This window comes from Punctularia strigosozonata (genome assembly GCF_000264995.1).
Source record: "Punctularia strigosozonata HHB-11173 SS5 unplaced genomic scaffold PUNSTscaffold_2, whole genome shotgun sequence".
In the NCBI taxonomy this organism is placed as follows: Eukaryota; Fungi; Basidiomycota; class Agaricomycetes; order Corticiales; family Punctulariaceae; genus Punctularia; species Punctularia strigosozonata.
In genome coordinates, this window is record NW_006767434.1 from 2248635 (window position 1) to 2262874 (window position 14240).

The 14240-nt window shown below is 54.2% G+C and overlaps 3 protein-coding genes across 3 annotated transcripts; all 3 read left to right on the forward strand.

Annotated features, from left to right (window-relative positions):
* Positions 1 to 187: 187 nt before the first annotated feature.
* On the forward strand, positions 188 to 2560 carry PUNSTDRAFT_60906 (FAD/NAD(P)-binding domain-containing protein; the record flags this gene model as incomplete). Its single annotated transcript, XM_007380357.1, has 16 exons — positions 188 to 242; positions 295 to 445; positions 509 to 571; positions 628 to 664; positions 730 to 884; positions 934 to 977; positions 1031 to 1041; positions 1093 to 1156; positions 1210 to 1325; positions 1374 to 1643; positions 1697 to 1815; positions 1868 to 1923; positions 1979 to 2010; positions 2061 to 2090; positions 2145 to 2211; positions 2271 to 2560. The coding sequence occupies 16 exons, from the start codon at positions 188 to 190 to the stop codon at positions 2558 to 2560; spliced, it is 1560 nt and encodes a 519-aa protein (XP_007380419.1).
* Positions 2561 to 3985: 1425 nt separating this feature from the next.
* Positions 3986 to 9208, forward strand: PUNSTDRAFT_31719 (uncharacterized protein; the record flags this gene model as incomplete). The annotated part of the gene is made up of 2 exons (XM_007380358.1): positions 3986 to 4073; positions 8997 to 9208. Coding segments are annotated over 2 exons (300 nt in total), but the record flags the coding sequence as incomplete, so codon positions are not given.
* Positions 9209 to 11108: 1900 nt separating this feature from the next.
* Positions 11109 to 13358, forward strand: PUNSTDRAFT_141436 (uncharacterized protein; the record flags this gene model as incomplete). Its single annotated transcript, XM_007380359.1, has 3 exons — positions 11109 to 11833; positions 11885 to 12812; positions 12875 to 13358. The coding sequence occupies 3 exons, from the start codon at positions 11109 to 11111 to the stop codon at positions 12905 to 12907; spliced, it is 1686 nt and encodes a 561-aa protein (XP_007380421.1). The 3' UTR covers positions 12908 to 13358.
* Positions 13359 to 14240: the final 882 nt, after the last annotated feature.

The following is a 14240-nucleotide window of genomic DNA, read 5'->3' on the forward strand; positions in this document are numbered from 1 at the left end:
TCATAGAAACGTGTCTGAGATACTGTTGCGACTTTGTATCGTCATCACTGAGAATGGCCAATATCGGGCGATCGACTGGACAAGTCAACTTCACTCGATCTACACCCGTCGCGATGCGTCACCGTGTCTTGTCAAGTCTTAAGCCGCCGCGGGCTCGACATGTTGATTTCTCATCTCTGTGTCGACAATGACCTCCGGTATAGAAAAGAAACGAGTTTTGGTGGTAGGAGCGGGCGCAGCTGGTACCGTATACAAGCCTCATTCGCCAAGCATTGGTTAACTTGAAGGCTATAGGTATGAGCTGCGCCGATATGCTCTCTCAGCATCCGGACAAGTTCGATGTGACGCTCGTCGAGGCTCAGGACTACTGCGGTGGGCAAGCGTTCTCTATTCCTATCGACGAGGAGAAGCATGGAGCTGCGTGGTTGAACCAAGGAGTTCAGGGGTACGCGTCGCTCTCGACGATCCATCTGCTTGGCTCGTGACGTGAGTTGACGTGTCTCGTTAGAGGCTCATGGATATATCACCACACAATCAGGATGTTCAACAGACAAGGATACGACGTATCGCCGTGCGTAGAACTTCATGCATTATACGATTTGTACATGACTGAACGCCTCATGATAGTGTTGAATTACAGGTTTCATTTGGCAAGGGAGAAGAGGTACGTTATTGCCAGACGGTCCAAGAATCTCCCGAGATTCATCCCGAGACTCGTCGCTACAATAGTTCTGGACAAACGTGTTCCCCACCAAGCTTGTGGAACGGCATGCGAAGGAGATCAAGCGGTTCAAGTGGGCCGTGAAAGTGATGCGCTGGTTCGAACTATTCTTTGCCATCCTGCCCATCAAGGTCACTCTGAAGTTATTCATGTTTTCCGACGAGTGAGCAATTCATCCTTCGCGCTTGGGCGTGATGTTGAACTTTGACCAGATTCATTAACTACATGATACTCCCGAGCATGGCTCTTTTCCTTGGTTCGTACCTCGAATTCTTCATGAAGATGGTATCTCTGACCTGACATCCATAGGTACCGGGAACGTTCGTATAGGGACACGGCATGCACAATAGCATACTAACCCCGTTTATCAGGCAACACCCGACATTCCGACTGTCATGATGGAACGCTTGTATACGTCTCCTACCTACGGCATGTGTACGTCTGTATTCGGTTCATAACATGACCACGCGCTCAAGCCACCGCTGCAGGGTACCCGGTAGACGACAAGAGTCTGTCAAGTAATCTTCCTCCTATGAACGTGTTCCCCGAATTCACCAAGTTCTACGATAAATGGCAAGCATCGCTCGAGGAACGAGGCGTCAAGGTACTCAATCTATCGGCGAAGTGACGAGCCCCCTGACACCGTAAACAGGTTCGACTGTCGACGGAGGTCACTGGCGTCCGGGAGCGGAGCAAACGGGGGGTCAAAGTGGCAATTCGCCCTCGTCGTCCCCAACCCGACCGTCACAATCCAAACGCTGCCGATCAAGATTTGCCTGAATCAGTCGAGCAATACGACGAGCTCGTCCTATGTGTTCTAGCTGACGCCGCCAAGGTCCTGTTGGGCAAGACTGCGCGCTGGGTGGACAGATTCGTGCTGGGTAACACCAAATGGAGTGACGATGTCACGGTAACCCATAATGTGGGTACACCACGATGTCTGTCGTGAACGGATGCCGATTAATACACCTGTAGGACGTGTCGTATATGGAGAAATGGTACACGCCCCACTTCGATCCCGAGTTTGCCGTCGCGCATTTGCATGGACGAGACGATACTCAGCGCATCGAGAAAGCCAAGAAGGACTTCCGCCCGTGAGTCAGTGTCCGGTGTTCTCGAGGTCAGATCTAAGCAGTATATGGCTAGCATGTATTTTATCAAGGAGATCCCGGACGACCCACGCAAGCTTGAGATGTGTTTCGGTTGGTGCCGCGCCGATCCCAATAATGCAGAACTGATCGCAATTGGCGTCTTCAGATTGCAGTGCATTTCAATATCAAATACCGGAGGTGCGTTGCTGAATTGAACAATGTGTGCTCCTCTATTCATCGACGTGCAGGACATTCCGTTTGAGAATCACGTCTTCCAGGTATGTGGAGTAACACCTATATGCCACATAATGCTCTTACGCTTTCATGGACAGACCATTTTTCTCAATAAAGCGCACGATCAGACGTGGTCCAAGCATGAAATTTCCCAGGACAAAATCAGTACGCAAACTCACTTCTCCGACTTCCATGGCTCTGGCTCTTGTTTACGCTCCTTATAGTTCGCGAAGATTGGTGGCACCAACTATGTCACGCATGGACCCACTACCTGTTTGTGGTTCCGTGGCTTTGGCTCCTCAACGGAAATCGTTCGACGCGCTACGCTGCGGCGTGGACGCTTGTCAATGCGCACGAACTGGCAGTGATCTCTGGTATGGCGGCTGCCTATCAGCTCGGCGCAGACTATCCGGCGGACCTTGACCAAGATTCGTTCGCGCGAATGTGTTTCCGTTTGTACCTCTTGCTGACGCACGGATCGTGGTATAAGAGGGGAAAGAGGACCAAGGCTTAGTATGCCACCGATGGCGGCCGCAGTATGGCTCTGTTATCGAAGTGAGTGAGCTCAAACCGCATCACCCTCAACCTCCGTAATGACGCGCGATTTCTTCTATCCGTTACAGCAACGAATATGTATATTTATCGGAATTCGTCATCGTTTCCCACTGTAACCGCAATATCATTCTTGAGAACTTCGGATTCGACGTGTCGAAGAATGAAATCTCGCCACTCAGTCCCGCTGAGCGCACTCTGAAGCCGATTCTCGGAATGCTGTGCATAGGGAACGGACTCTCGGCATCTCATCTGAGCGTAGACCGTTGGTCCGAGCCGCCCAATGGCAGTTGACTGCAACGCAACGGATTGACGCTTGTGTGCTGTGCGTCTTGATGACGCCCCAAAGTGTCATGGCTTGATGCGGAGATACAAAGGGCATTAACGCTTGATAGCGAGTGCATGGCTACCACAGAAGTCAGTTTCACTCTGGAACGTGTCGTCAATCTGATGTTTGCCCAAGCAGGGCCGACGATTATACGAGCTAACGGATGCCGTAAACGGTCAATATTAGATCGTCTTCTCATCTGAAATACCCGATGCATCGAGTGACTAGAGTGCCACATACGGAAGCTATCAGGACTCTAGTGCGGTAATATCACTTGCGTGCTTCATCTGGGAACGGTGTATCGCATTGACTGAGGTAGAGCCGAGGATCTCAGGCTTACCAACGACTGAGATGCGAAAGGACGTCGCCGTGTACGCTGCTTGTACGTTCCGGGCGAGTATCAGGGCACTAAAGGCCGGCATACCTGGATCCATACATCTGATTTATAGCCAGGATTGGTCGGTGCAGTACCATATCCATCTTGCAGGCCATAAGACTGCTGCTGGCTGGACAGGTTAATGCTGATTGCGCGGACGTTGTGCACAGGCAGCTTCATGTCCAACGTCAATCCTTCGGCATACTTCATTGTTGACGATAATGACCCCGGCGTGGTGTACAACGGCACATGGAATCTTCAAGGCACCGTGGGCGAATTCATGGAAACCACACATTCTTCGAAAACACCTGGTTCGACGGTTCAATTGTCCTTCTACGGTATAGCCAATATGTCACAGTAGATTTCAATTCATGGATCGCTCAGTTCTTCACGTTCCAGGCACATCTATTGCAGTATATGGAACGGCGGTTGCGTCGAACTCACCTTCCGCGTTCACGTATTTCATCGACGATACCCTCAGAAGCGCGGCCAATATGCACACGGTTTCTTCAACTCTTTACGGTCAACTATACTATCAATCATCGACATTACTCAACGGGGAGCATAATTTGACGATCCAGGTGGCGGCAGATTCATCCATCGATTTCCTCGATTATTATATCATCTCAACGCCATTGAACGACCCGCGGAGCGCGGAGAGGAACGCCAGGTGGCCACGCATCGTTGATGATTTGGAGCCTTCTGTTGTTTACAGCGCGAAAAACTGGCTTAAGAATGGGATCGCGGAAGAATACAATAACACCACCAGTTGTTGCGACACGGCGGGATCGACGATGCAGTATACTTTTAACGGTGAGGGTGTATTCTGGCTTCGCCTCAGAGGTTTGCATGCTACGTCGTCTTGTGATGTTAGGAACGTCCATATCTGTCTTTGGGACTGTGGGTCATTTCAGCTATGGGGCACCGGTGACCTCCTATGTCGTCGATGACGACGATAGCACCAGATTCACCTACACAGCGCAACCCAATGGAAAATCGCAATACCGCCGCCCGTTTTACCAATCCCCTCCGTTGAGCCCCAGAACACAACATACCTTGACGATGGAGTTGACCACCAACAACGCATTCTGGGTGGATTTTCTGACATTCATGCCATCTACAACTACTGGGCTGCCGTTCGATGTCAACGGTTCGCTCCCCGATGCCAGTACGACGCTGTCCAGTGCCAGCTCTACCGGAGGCGGAATTGCTACCGCTTCTGCGACGCTTGCGAGTTTATCGCCTACAGCAACCTCCACACCGGAGCATGCACATCGCCTTAAACTGGTAGCTGTGGTGGTCCCTGCGATCGGAGCATTGGTCATTATTGTCCTCTTTACTGTACTCGGATGGCATTGCTTGCGCAAACGTCGCCTCCGGAGAAGGAGTACAGCTTCCAACTCTGCAGTTCCTCTCGTAATCGGAGCCGGTATGACAGGAGATGGTCTGACCTATGTCCGCCAGATGTACTAATCCAAGGACTGGCAGAAGCTCCGATGGAGACGGAGCCGCCACCATACACGCCCTCGCCACAACTAACCCGGGTAGAAGCAGTGCAAGACCGCAATATTAGCGACCGCGCCGCCCATCCCACTGGGAGACAGCGTAGGCGAAGGCACGAGTGGGCGCCAAGAGTGAAGGCAGTATAGCAACAGAGCTTGCAGTACACGGAGCAATTGTGCATTGTTTGATACTGTAACCAAAGTTACAATCCGACCAATCCTAGGACAATGTGCCAGATCAAATGTAAGAAAAGACGAGCATTGACAAAGATAGTTCTAGGCATGATAACATGAAGCCTGGCCCGCGTGACGTTGGTATGCACCCAGATGTAGGCGGAAGCGATGTGAACGTCGACGTGGAGCTTCCAGTAGTAGTTGCGAAACTTGATGAGGATGCTAAGCTCGTTTTCGTGCTCGCGCTCGAAGAACTGGTCGACGAATGGGTTTTCATGCGCGTGCTGGTCACGCCAGGGCGATGGCTCGAGGTTCGCTTGACGCTCGTTGCAGTAGCTTTAGCGGTCGACCCTGCTCCAAGGGGCCAGACATCGGGGAACATCCGAAAGCTGTGGTGAATGAACTCACCTGCGTCGTTGACAGTCGGTGATGTAGGGGTGTCTGAAGGCGCAACGTGGGTGGAAAAGGAGACTGTGGAGACATGCGTTGTTGCCGGTTCATCGCCGTTGCGGATGGCAAATGGTGGGCCAAAATTCCCCGAGTCACCGAACACTGAGGTGAGATAACCTCTAATGTGAGGCTATAACCTGAGAAGATGACGACCTTACAGTATACCGCGTAATTATCGCCGCTCGGGACAGTTGGCATGACAAAAGTCACGTTGAGATCGGTAAGGAGGGGGAGATCATCGGGCGGTACGAGATAAAACATGTCTTCTGCTCATCTGATCAGTGCTGCTTTTAGACACAATAGAAGAGTGGTACCCAAATCGCTTGCTCCGAAAAGCGGATGCGCGGTGAGCCCACCGTCGTTGTAGATGCCGAGAACGGGCCCGGTTGTTACACCTGTGAGGTTACTTCCGGATACTCGGAGCTCCCTATAACCCTCAGGTTAGATGGCTTGATTGGTGTAAATGCAATAACACATACCAAGTGATGGAAACATTGGTGCCCACTGCCCACACATCCCCAGCCTTCGGGCTGGTCTGTTTGGGCGCATATACGAGGCGCTGGTCGAAGCTGCCAGCTGATCTTGGGGTTGCTGATATCAAGCCAAAATATATCAGAATATATGTAGGCCGTGCCAGAGATCCGAATAACATTGTCAATGGAGATGAGTTGCACAAGCTCGACTGATTTCAGAACGGGGTGAGGCTGTTGAGCGGCGCCCTCGGTGTCACTCGAAACCTTAGAGGTACCACCGGGATGAGAGTTGCGGGAGAACGCAAAGCTAATGCGCACCCGATATGGGAATTGCGGGAGGACAGAAAGTCAATGCGCATCCGTATATCAGAGTTCGATACATTCATCTGAGGGCGATGCCAGGCAATGATCCATGTCCCGTGTTGCTGTGCAGTTTTCGTCGATGTGAGCAGTACGAGAGGCGAGATACAGCACGGTCAAGCAGGCCGGAAGCTTGAAATCTTGAGCCCAGGAGTAACATACTATAGCATCAGAACGCGACAAGCAGGAGTGTTGAGATGACGTCATATGTATGGGACGGACAATGTCGGTGGAACGGCGTCGCCCGCAACCTACGGCTTGGCTATATGATTATCCATTGCAGCTATTTCCGGCCTTGTTAGTCGTGGCATCAATGCCTTTCTGATCAACGCGCAATGCATACTCAAGCGGGTACGAGACGGGGTGACTGGTACTCGGATGAACATCATTGCAGGCGCTGCAGTCGATGAGAAAATCACAGAACCTTCACCCCTTCAGTGCCTTGAAGCATAGGTGGATCATCATCAAGAGAGGGCGGACTATAAATCGGCGGCGTCAGGTATGCGATTCCCCCTTGCTAGGGTAGCGACACTGACTCTCATGACCAGCCCGTCTCTTGCTTATTTCATTGTGGACGACAATGATACAGATACTCTGATGTATAGTAACGACTCATGGAGACTCAACGGGGGCACGGACGAGTTCATGGAGACCACGCATACGCCCTTGACGTCTCACTCGATCGCCTGGTTATCGTTCAACGGTCAGCGAGGTGTCGCAGTGATCGCTTTATTGCATGCTCATTATTGTAACCAGGTACATCCATCGCGGTTTATGGCACACTCCCTGACACGAAGTTGCCGGCTTCCTCCAAGTACTCTATCGACAGCACGCTGGGGGGCACCTTTGTCGCACCTGCATCTATGCCCGTTTCTCATGGTCAACTGCTTTATCAATCGCCAGAATTACAATATGGAGAACATGATATGACAATTCAAGCAGACACCAATCCAGGTTCCTACTTCATCGACTACCTCATCATCTCTACGCCATTAGATGGCGCTCGGTCGGTTAACGATAGTGCTTCGGATCTCTCACAAATCGTCGACGATTCGGATCCATCCATTCGCTACAGTGGAGGGCTATGGATTCGACAGGGCTCGACCCAGGAGTACGATGGTACCACACATCAATGCGGCACGGCGAGCTGCACGATGCAGTACGATTTCAATGGTGAGTGCTGACGCAATCCCGCTTCTGACTACTCCGCTAATCGAGCCGTAATCACAGGTACTTCAGTTGCAGTCTTTGGCACTGTAGGCGATAAAGTCTGGGGGGCGCCCATGACATCGTATGTCGTCGATAGCGACGAGAGCACCCGATCCAACCATACCGCCTATCCTGTCCGGGGGGCGCAATACCGCGTGAAGTTTTATCAGTCACCTCTTTTGAGCGCCGATAAGCAGCATACCCTGACCGTGGAACTCGTCAGCAACAATGCCAGTTTCTGGGTCGATTTCTTACTTTACAAGTCGTCCGAGTCCATAGCTCCTCGTGAGCCGCCGGCGGTCCCTAGCACCTCAGTCCTGCCCAGCGGGATCTCCTATCTCACGTCGTGTGCAGCCACCGTGACAGAAACAGTCGCGTTTTCGTCAGCCTCGGCATCGTCGACCCATGGCCGTAACTCAACGGCCGTGATAGTGGCACCGACGATCGGCGGCGTAGTGGTCCTTTTGCTTCTACTCATAACTGGATGGTGGTGGTGGCGCAGACGCCAAGGGCGGCAAGTGATGTCAAATCCCGCTCGTCCGGCTTCAGTGTCGTCGGTCATGGCCGAAATCGGTAATATATCATTGTCAGCCTTTTTTTTGGGAAACGTTTTAACGCAGAAATCTTGTGTCTTCAGACTCTCCGATAGAGGATCGTCATCTTCCGCGTATTCTTCCATCGACCGCGGGCTATGACCTTGCATCGAAGACACCCAATGTTTATGATTGTAAAGTCTCCCCGCGCACATCGCTATGGCCATGGAGACTTTCCCATAGAACGGACGCCTATGACAAAGATTCCAGTGGATGTTCGTCGTTCATACACTCGTAAGACTGTACAAACGATGACCGGCGATGGGCGCTGTTGTAAAGAGCTTTGTCAGTTGTTGGCAACTGTGAATGATCGTAATGAAGCTGCGTATAATCACATGGTGCATATGCAGCGGCCATCAGATGCTTCCTGTAAGGTATACCATGCGAATACGATTTTTTCAGTATATTTGCCGGGATCCTGTACTGACGTCCTTGCTGTATCCAAAAGCGACCTTTTCTGCCCATCGCCAAAGGGAATAAACTCAATGGTGGATGCAGACAGTACTTGAAAGGGATGGGCGTTAACCTTAACTGTTGGACCGCCATGCACCGCACTTCTTGGGCGTGCTGCAAGAATTGAACTTAGCCATCTTTAGAGCTTCTGAATGGCGGCCATCCTGATCATCAGATATAACGTTTGTAGGCGGTCGATAACTCAACGGAGTGCGGTAGGCCACTGCTTGCGCCCCTGCACCTCAACGCGCCTCCACCGTCTCCATGGCTAGGTCGAGTTCTTCTGCCTACTTTATTGGGGACGATGATGACCCCAACGCCATTGCGTACGACGGCTTTTGGAGACGTGAAGGATCTACAAACGAGTTCATGGTCACAACGCACTCTCCGTCTACAGACGATTCAATCGCCCGCGTCTCATTCAACGGTGAAGGACGGACCATCGTGATAGCTGTTGTATGCGCTCACCTGCGTAAATAGGCACTTCCATCGCGGTATACGGCACACTCGGCGATACGACTTCGCCCGCTTCGTCCACGTACATCATCGACGACTTGGTGACAACCACCTTCACGGCACCGGATTCAATGCCCATTACTTATGGCCAATTGCTCTACCAATCGCCATCGTTAGAATATGGAGAACACAGCTTGACTATTCAAGCAGAAACGAACCCGACTACTTTCTTCATCGACTATTACGTTGTGTCTACGCCGCTGGACGACGTTCATTCGGACGGAGAGAATCGCGCGGGTCTCTCACGGATCGTCGACGATGTTGACCCGACTATCAGATATACTGGAGGAGGATGGACTGTAGAAGGCTCCAACCAGGAATACAACAGCACTACTCACAGGTGCGACACGGCCGGCTGCACGATGCAGTACGACTTCAACGGTAAGAGTACAGTGTGAATCACAGCGATTTGTTCCGCTGATTCAGCTGTGAATGGCAGGTACCTCGGTTTCAGTCGTTGGAACCATAGGCGACACCACCAGGGGAGTACCGGTGACGTCGTATGTCGTCGACGGCGACGAGAGCACTAGATCCGATTACACGCCCAGTCCAGGCGCATCGGCGCAATACCGAGTGAACTTCTACGACTCGCCATTGTTGAGCTCGGACAAGCAACACACCTTGACGATGGAGCTCATCGTCACCAACGGTAGTTTTTGGGTCGATTTCTTGCTCTTCAAGTCCCCCGAATCTGCGCTCCCTCCAGAGCAGCCGGCGCCGTCCAATGGCACCGCACTTCAGCCCGACTCGACCGGTACTGCGACTGTGACCAAAACCGCAGTGCCTGGGCCAACGTCGACGTCACAGAACCGCGCACGAGTTCCCGTAGCCGCGATCGCCGGATCCACGGCCGGGGGTGTGTTGGTGATCCTTCTGCTCTTGCTGGGATTTGGATGGTGTTGGTGCCGGAAACGCCGGAGGCGCCCGACGCTGATCCAGAGTTCCACGGGTTCAGGAGGACTGCTGATGGCAAATATAGGTGAGCGAGTTGGCTAGCCCGTTTGTTGCGGAACGTTCTGATGAGGTTCATTTGTCAGATCCTCCAGTAGAAATATGGCCGCCTCCGTACACGACTCCACCGGCCAGCCCTCAGCTTCCTCAGTCACTCGCACCGGATTCGCCAAGTCACGACGACGTTCTCGCCGCACGACGGCTATTTTGGGGCGAAGGCTCTCCAAATCGTAGGACATCGCTGACCGTTCAGCGTACATAGATCATCCGGACAATCGCAGGGACTCCCGTGAACTGGCTCTGAGCCAGAGTCGGGCGTGTAGTCCCCTTGGCTTCGCGGCAAAGAGAACGGGGTATCCACTGCGGCACGGCCTTGTGGTCTTCGGAACGTCATCTATGTAGTCAAATCGCGCCCTCGGTCGTTTGGCCCATGAAAGTGGTGTACTCGGTGGTGTTGCAGTCTGGAATGAACATAAGATCGGATAAACCCCGTCTCGGTTCCGGATAGGTTGACGTCATGAGTAGCATAGCCACCCGGTATGCTGTCGGGAGTCAGACAGGACGAGCTGGGCGCGAGTTCCAGCGACCATTCTTGTAATCCGCGTGAGCAGCTGCGAACTTTGCAGCATGAGTGCATGTGAAGCTATCTTCGACCGAACCAGAGGTATGTACCCCTGCAGGGTCCCAGCGATTCCCAGCCGCCGTGATCGAGGACGTAAGAGAGGCGACCAACTGACAGACCGGCGAAGGTCGAGGCTGGTCAAGGTCCGGCCGCAAAGTCGCACAGGACGAGCGCTAAGGTTGAGATTGGCATGTGTGGATGGCGCTGGGTGGGATGGACTACGACGAGTTGGGCCATCGGGGGCGTGGTGGCTGATCTTGGCTTTTCCCCGCCAATCACGACGGCGAGCTTGGAGCGAGGACGCGATGGACGACGGTGATGGTGGTCGACCGGGGCGTCGGGCGCGATCAGCAGGGCGCGCGGGGGCGAGAGCGAATCGCGATTGGCGGACACGGACAGGGGCGGGACGTAATGGAGGTGGGGGCGGGGCACGTGCCCGGGCGAGTAATAAGAGATATCGTCGGCCTCGCCGCCCTTTTAGCGTGGACGACACCCCGGCCTCGATGGGCAACACGACCTCCAACGCCGGTGCCGGCGTCCCTCAGGGCCGACGCGTGCATTCTCCAGGCCGCCAGTCCGCCTCCCCCGCTCGCCGCACCGACAGCCCCGCCGGCCGCGCCAAGTCGCCCCTGGGCCCCCATCGCAGCCTCCGCCAGAAGAAGAAGAGCCTCGAGCTCCCCGACCTCGCCTCCCTCGCCCTCACCCCGTCTCACTCCGGCGCCTCCACCCCCCACCGCCGCGGCGTCCGCACCTCGTCCCCCATCCCGATCCCCGTCTCCGCCACCCAGAACCCATCCTCGGTCGCGCCCCGCCCCCAGCTCCCCTCAACGACAGAGATGGCCGAAGTCCTCTACCAGCCCCCGTCCACCCACATCCCGATCGCCCATCCGGGGTACCGACCCCGATCCCAGCACATCCGTGGAGCACCTCTGCCCTACAACTCGACGCGCTCGTTCAGCGGCCGGAGCAGCCAAGTCCCGCCCGCCGCGGCGCGCCGGGCCGATTCGAATGAATTCGTGCCCGAGGTCATCAGGAGCAGCATCCCCGTCGTTCTGCGGGACAAGGACGACGATCATGACGCCGATGGCCAAGGACATGTGCGTCGGCGGACGAAAGATGACGAGCCGGTCCCGGTCAAGATCGTGTGGCGAGGAGGTGCGGAGCGCTCCGTCGTGCTTGCGCGGGCTGGGGACGACAATTGGAAAGGCAGGCAACCGCTCGAGCGGGAGTGAGTTGTCCCGATCTCGGCTGCTTATGGCACAGCTGACACCCGTTATAGCCCGGCAACGGACGAGTGGTCCGCGACGATCAACCTCCTCCCCGGTACGCACCACATCAAGTTCATCGTCGACGACCAGTGGCGTACTGCGGATGACATGCCGACGGCGACGACCGACGACGACGGTTCGCTAGCCAACTACCTCGCCGTCGCCGCCCCGTCCTCGCCTCCGTCACCCGCCCACCACGGCCTCGCGTTGCGCACGGACCCCGCGCACGCCAAACATCTCAATGGTGGCATCTCCTTCTGGTCAGGGGACGACACCGAGAGCGTGTCGTCCTATGACGGCAATGACGGCGGTGTTCGCATCCGCGACGGCATGTGGACGGACGAATTCCCGCCCGCGCTCATAGCCGCCGCCCGCGAGGAGGAAGCTTACCTCGCCGCGCAGGACGCGACAGACGACGCCTCGTACGATTATTCCCCCAACACCGCGCGCATGCCTGCGCCGAATGTGCCCCCGGCCCCGGCCCTGCCGCGTTTCCTCGAGAAGCTGATCCTAAACGTACGCCAGGACCCGCCGGCAGGGAGATCAAGCAGGGAAAGGGAGCAGCGCCGCGAGTCACGACGCAAGGGGCGCGCGTCTAACATGTCCTCGTCGAACGTGTCCGAGAACGCGGAGCCAATGCCGTCGCCGACGCCTATTCCCGTCACCACCGCCTCGGGCACGGACGTGACCAAGGTGCACGGGCTGACGATCACGCCGACGCTGCCGTCCACAGCGGAGGAGACTGGGCACAAGCCACACTCGCGATCCCGGGGACAGAGCATACGCGAGGCGCCCGCGCAGGTGCAGCAGGTGCAGACCCTCAGCGACGACGCGAGCGTGTTACCCGTACCGAGCCACGTCGTGTTGCACCACTTGAGCACCAGCGCGATCAAAAACGGTGTGCTTGCCGTTGCCAATACCACCCGGTACCGAAGAAAGGTGTGTTGCATCCTCGTTGTCGGGAATCATCATCAGACATTGACCGATCTGATCTATCTCAGTATCTTACCACCATTTACTACAAGCCGACGTAGGCCCGGCCAAGCACGGCCTACCCATTCCCGGCCGTGCATTCGATATCCATGCTCGCATAGAAGACACCCGATATGATCGCGCCCTCGCTTAGATGATCCGATCCCAACACTACTGAGCCAACGGTTATTTAAGGATATTCATCGCGCATATATGCGGAGGACGGGTGCCACTGGACCGCATTTCTCGTGCAGGCGTGCTCACACCCTTGCATGCCTCCCCTGTGCTGTACAATAGTACTCGCCAGCCCGTGGTGGACGACGGTTCCGAGGCTGAACACCCGACAAGTATACGCCAACACGAAACGACGCAACCTGCACCCTGCTCAGTTTGAAGGTCTACATAGAGGTGCTTCGAACCTTCGAGTCTGCCCTGGTCTACTTGTATCGATTGGTTGTTCCGAACCAGAGTGTGCGTTCATGTATCCAGATGAAGATGATAAAGTATGAAAATGTATAGCTGTTGTGTTGCTCGGTAAGAGTTGTGCGACCCCCATCATCGGGCTTTCCGCAAATAGCAGATACAGTGGGTCACCGGTCTTTTAGACGCCAAATCTTGGGCGCCCTCCCGACTCCCTCACACAATATCTTCCCTCCCAAGAACTTGTCACATCAAAGATGTATGCCTTGAAATACCCTCTGAATTTTTTCGAACCAGTGTCCTTCTTCAAAAAAACTCCAGGAGCCATGGGAAGCGTGGGAATGGTTTTGACCGTTATTACTCGTTTAGACAGGGTCCCACGGTTACTTTCCCTTGATAACGGATGTTACTGCGGTAATGTGGGAAACAGATGGCACTGCCACTTAATGCAGCTTGCCAGGCCATGAGAAGAATGCAACACCTTCCCTGCAACGAAGATAAATCCATTGGACACAGGAACAAGCACAATGTTACTTGGCATCCCAGACAGTCACCCAGTCCGAGTTTTATATTGATAGAGCTAGTTTTCATGGCACAAGAGATGGAGATAAATTAGTGTCACACAGCCACAGCCTTGTTTGCGATTTTTCATGTTTGGGATAGGAACCCTACTGCTCTAAAAACTAAATAGAAATGTCAAGATATACTACTTCCACCTCCATAAAAAGTTTGAGGAGCAACGGAATAGTGAATGTTGAGAAAAAGGCCACTGTCTAAAGGAGAGGTGGTGTCTAGAAGACCGGTGACCCACTGTACTGTTACATCGAGGCTTTATCGATACCATTCAGGCACGCTGATAAGCAACGCGCTCTTTCGCTGTGCCCTGAGGATAAATTTGTACACGTGGTTTCATTCGGTTGTATGTGATATAGGATCTTGGAATTATGACTTGCATGGCCTAAAACGTAGCAACTT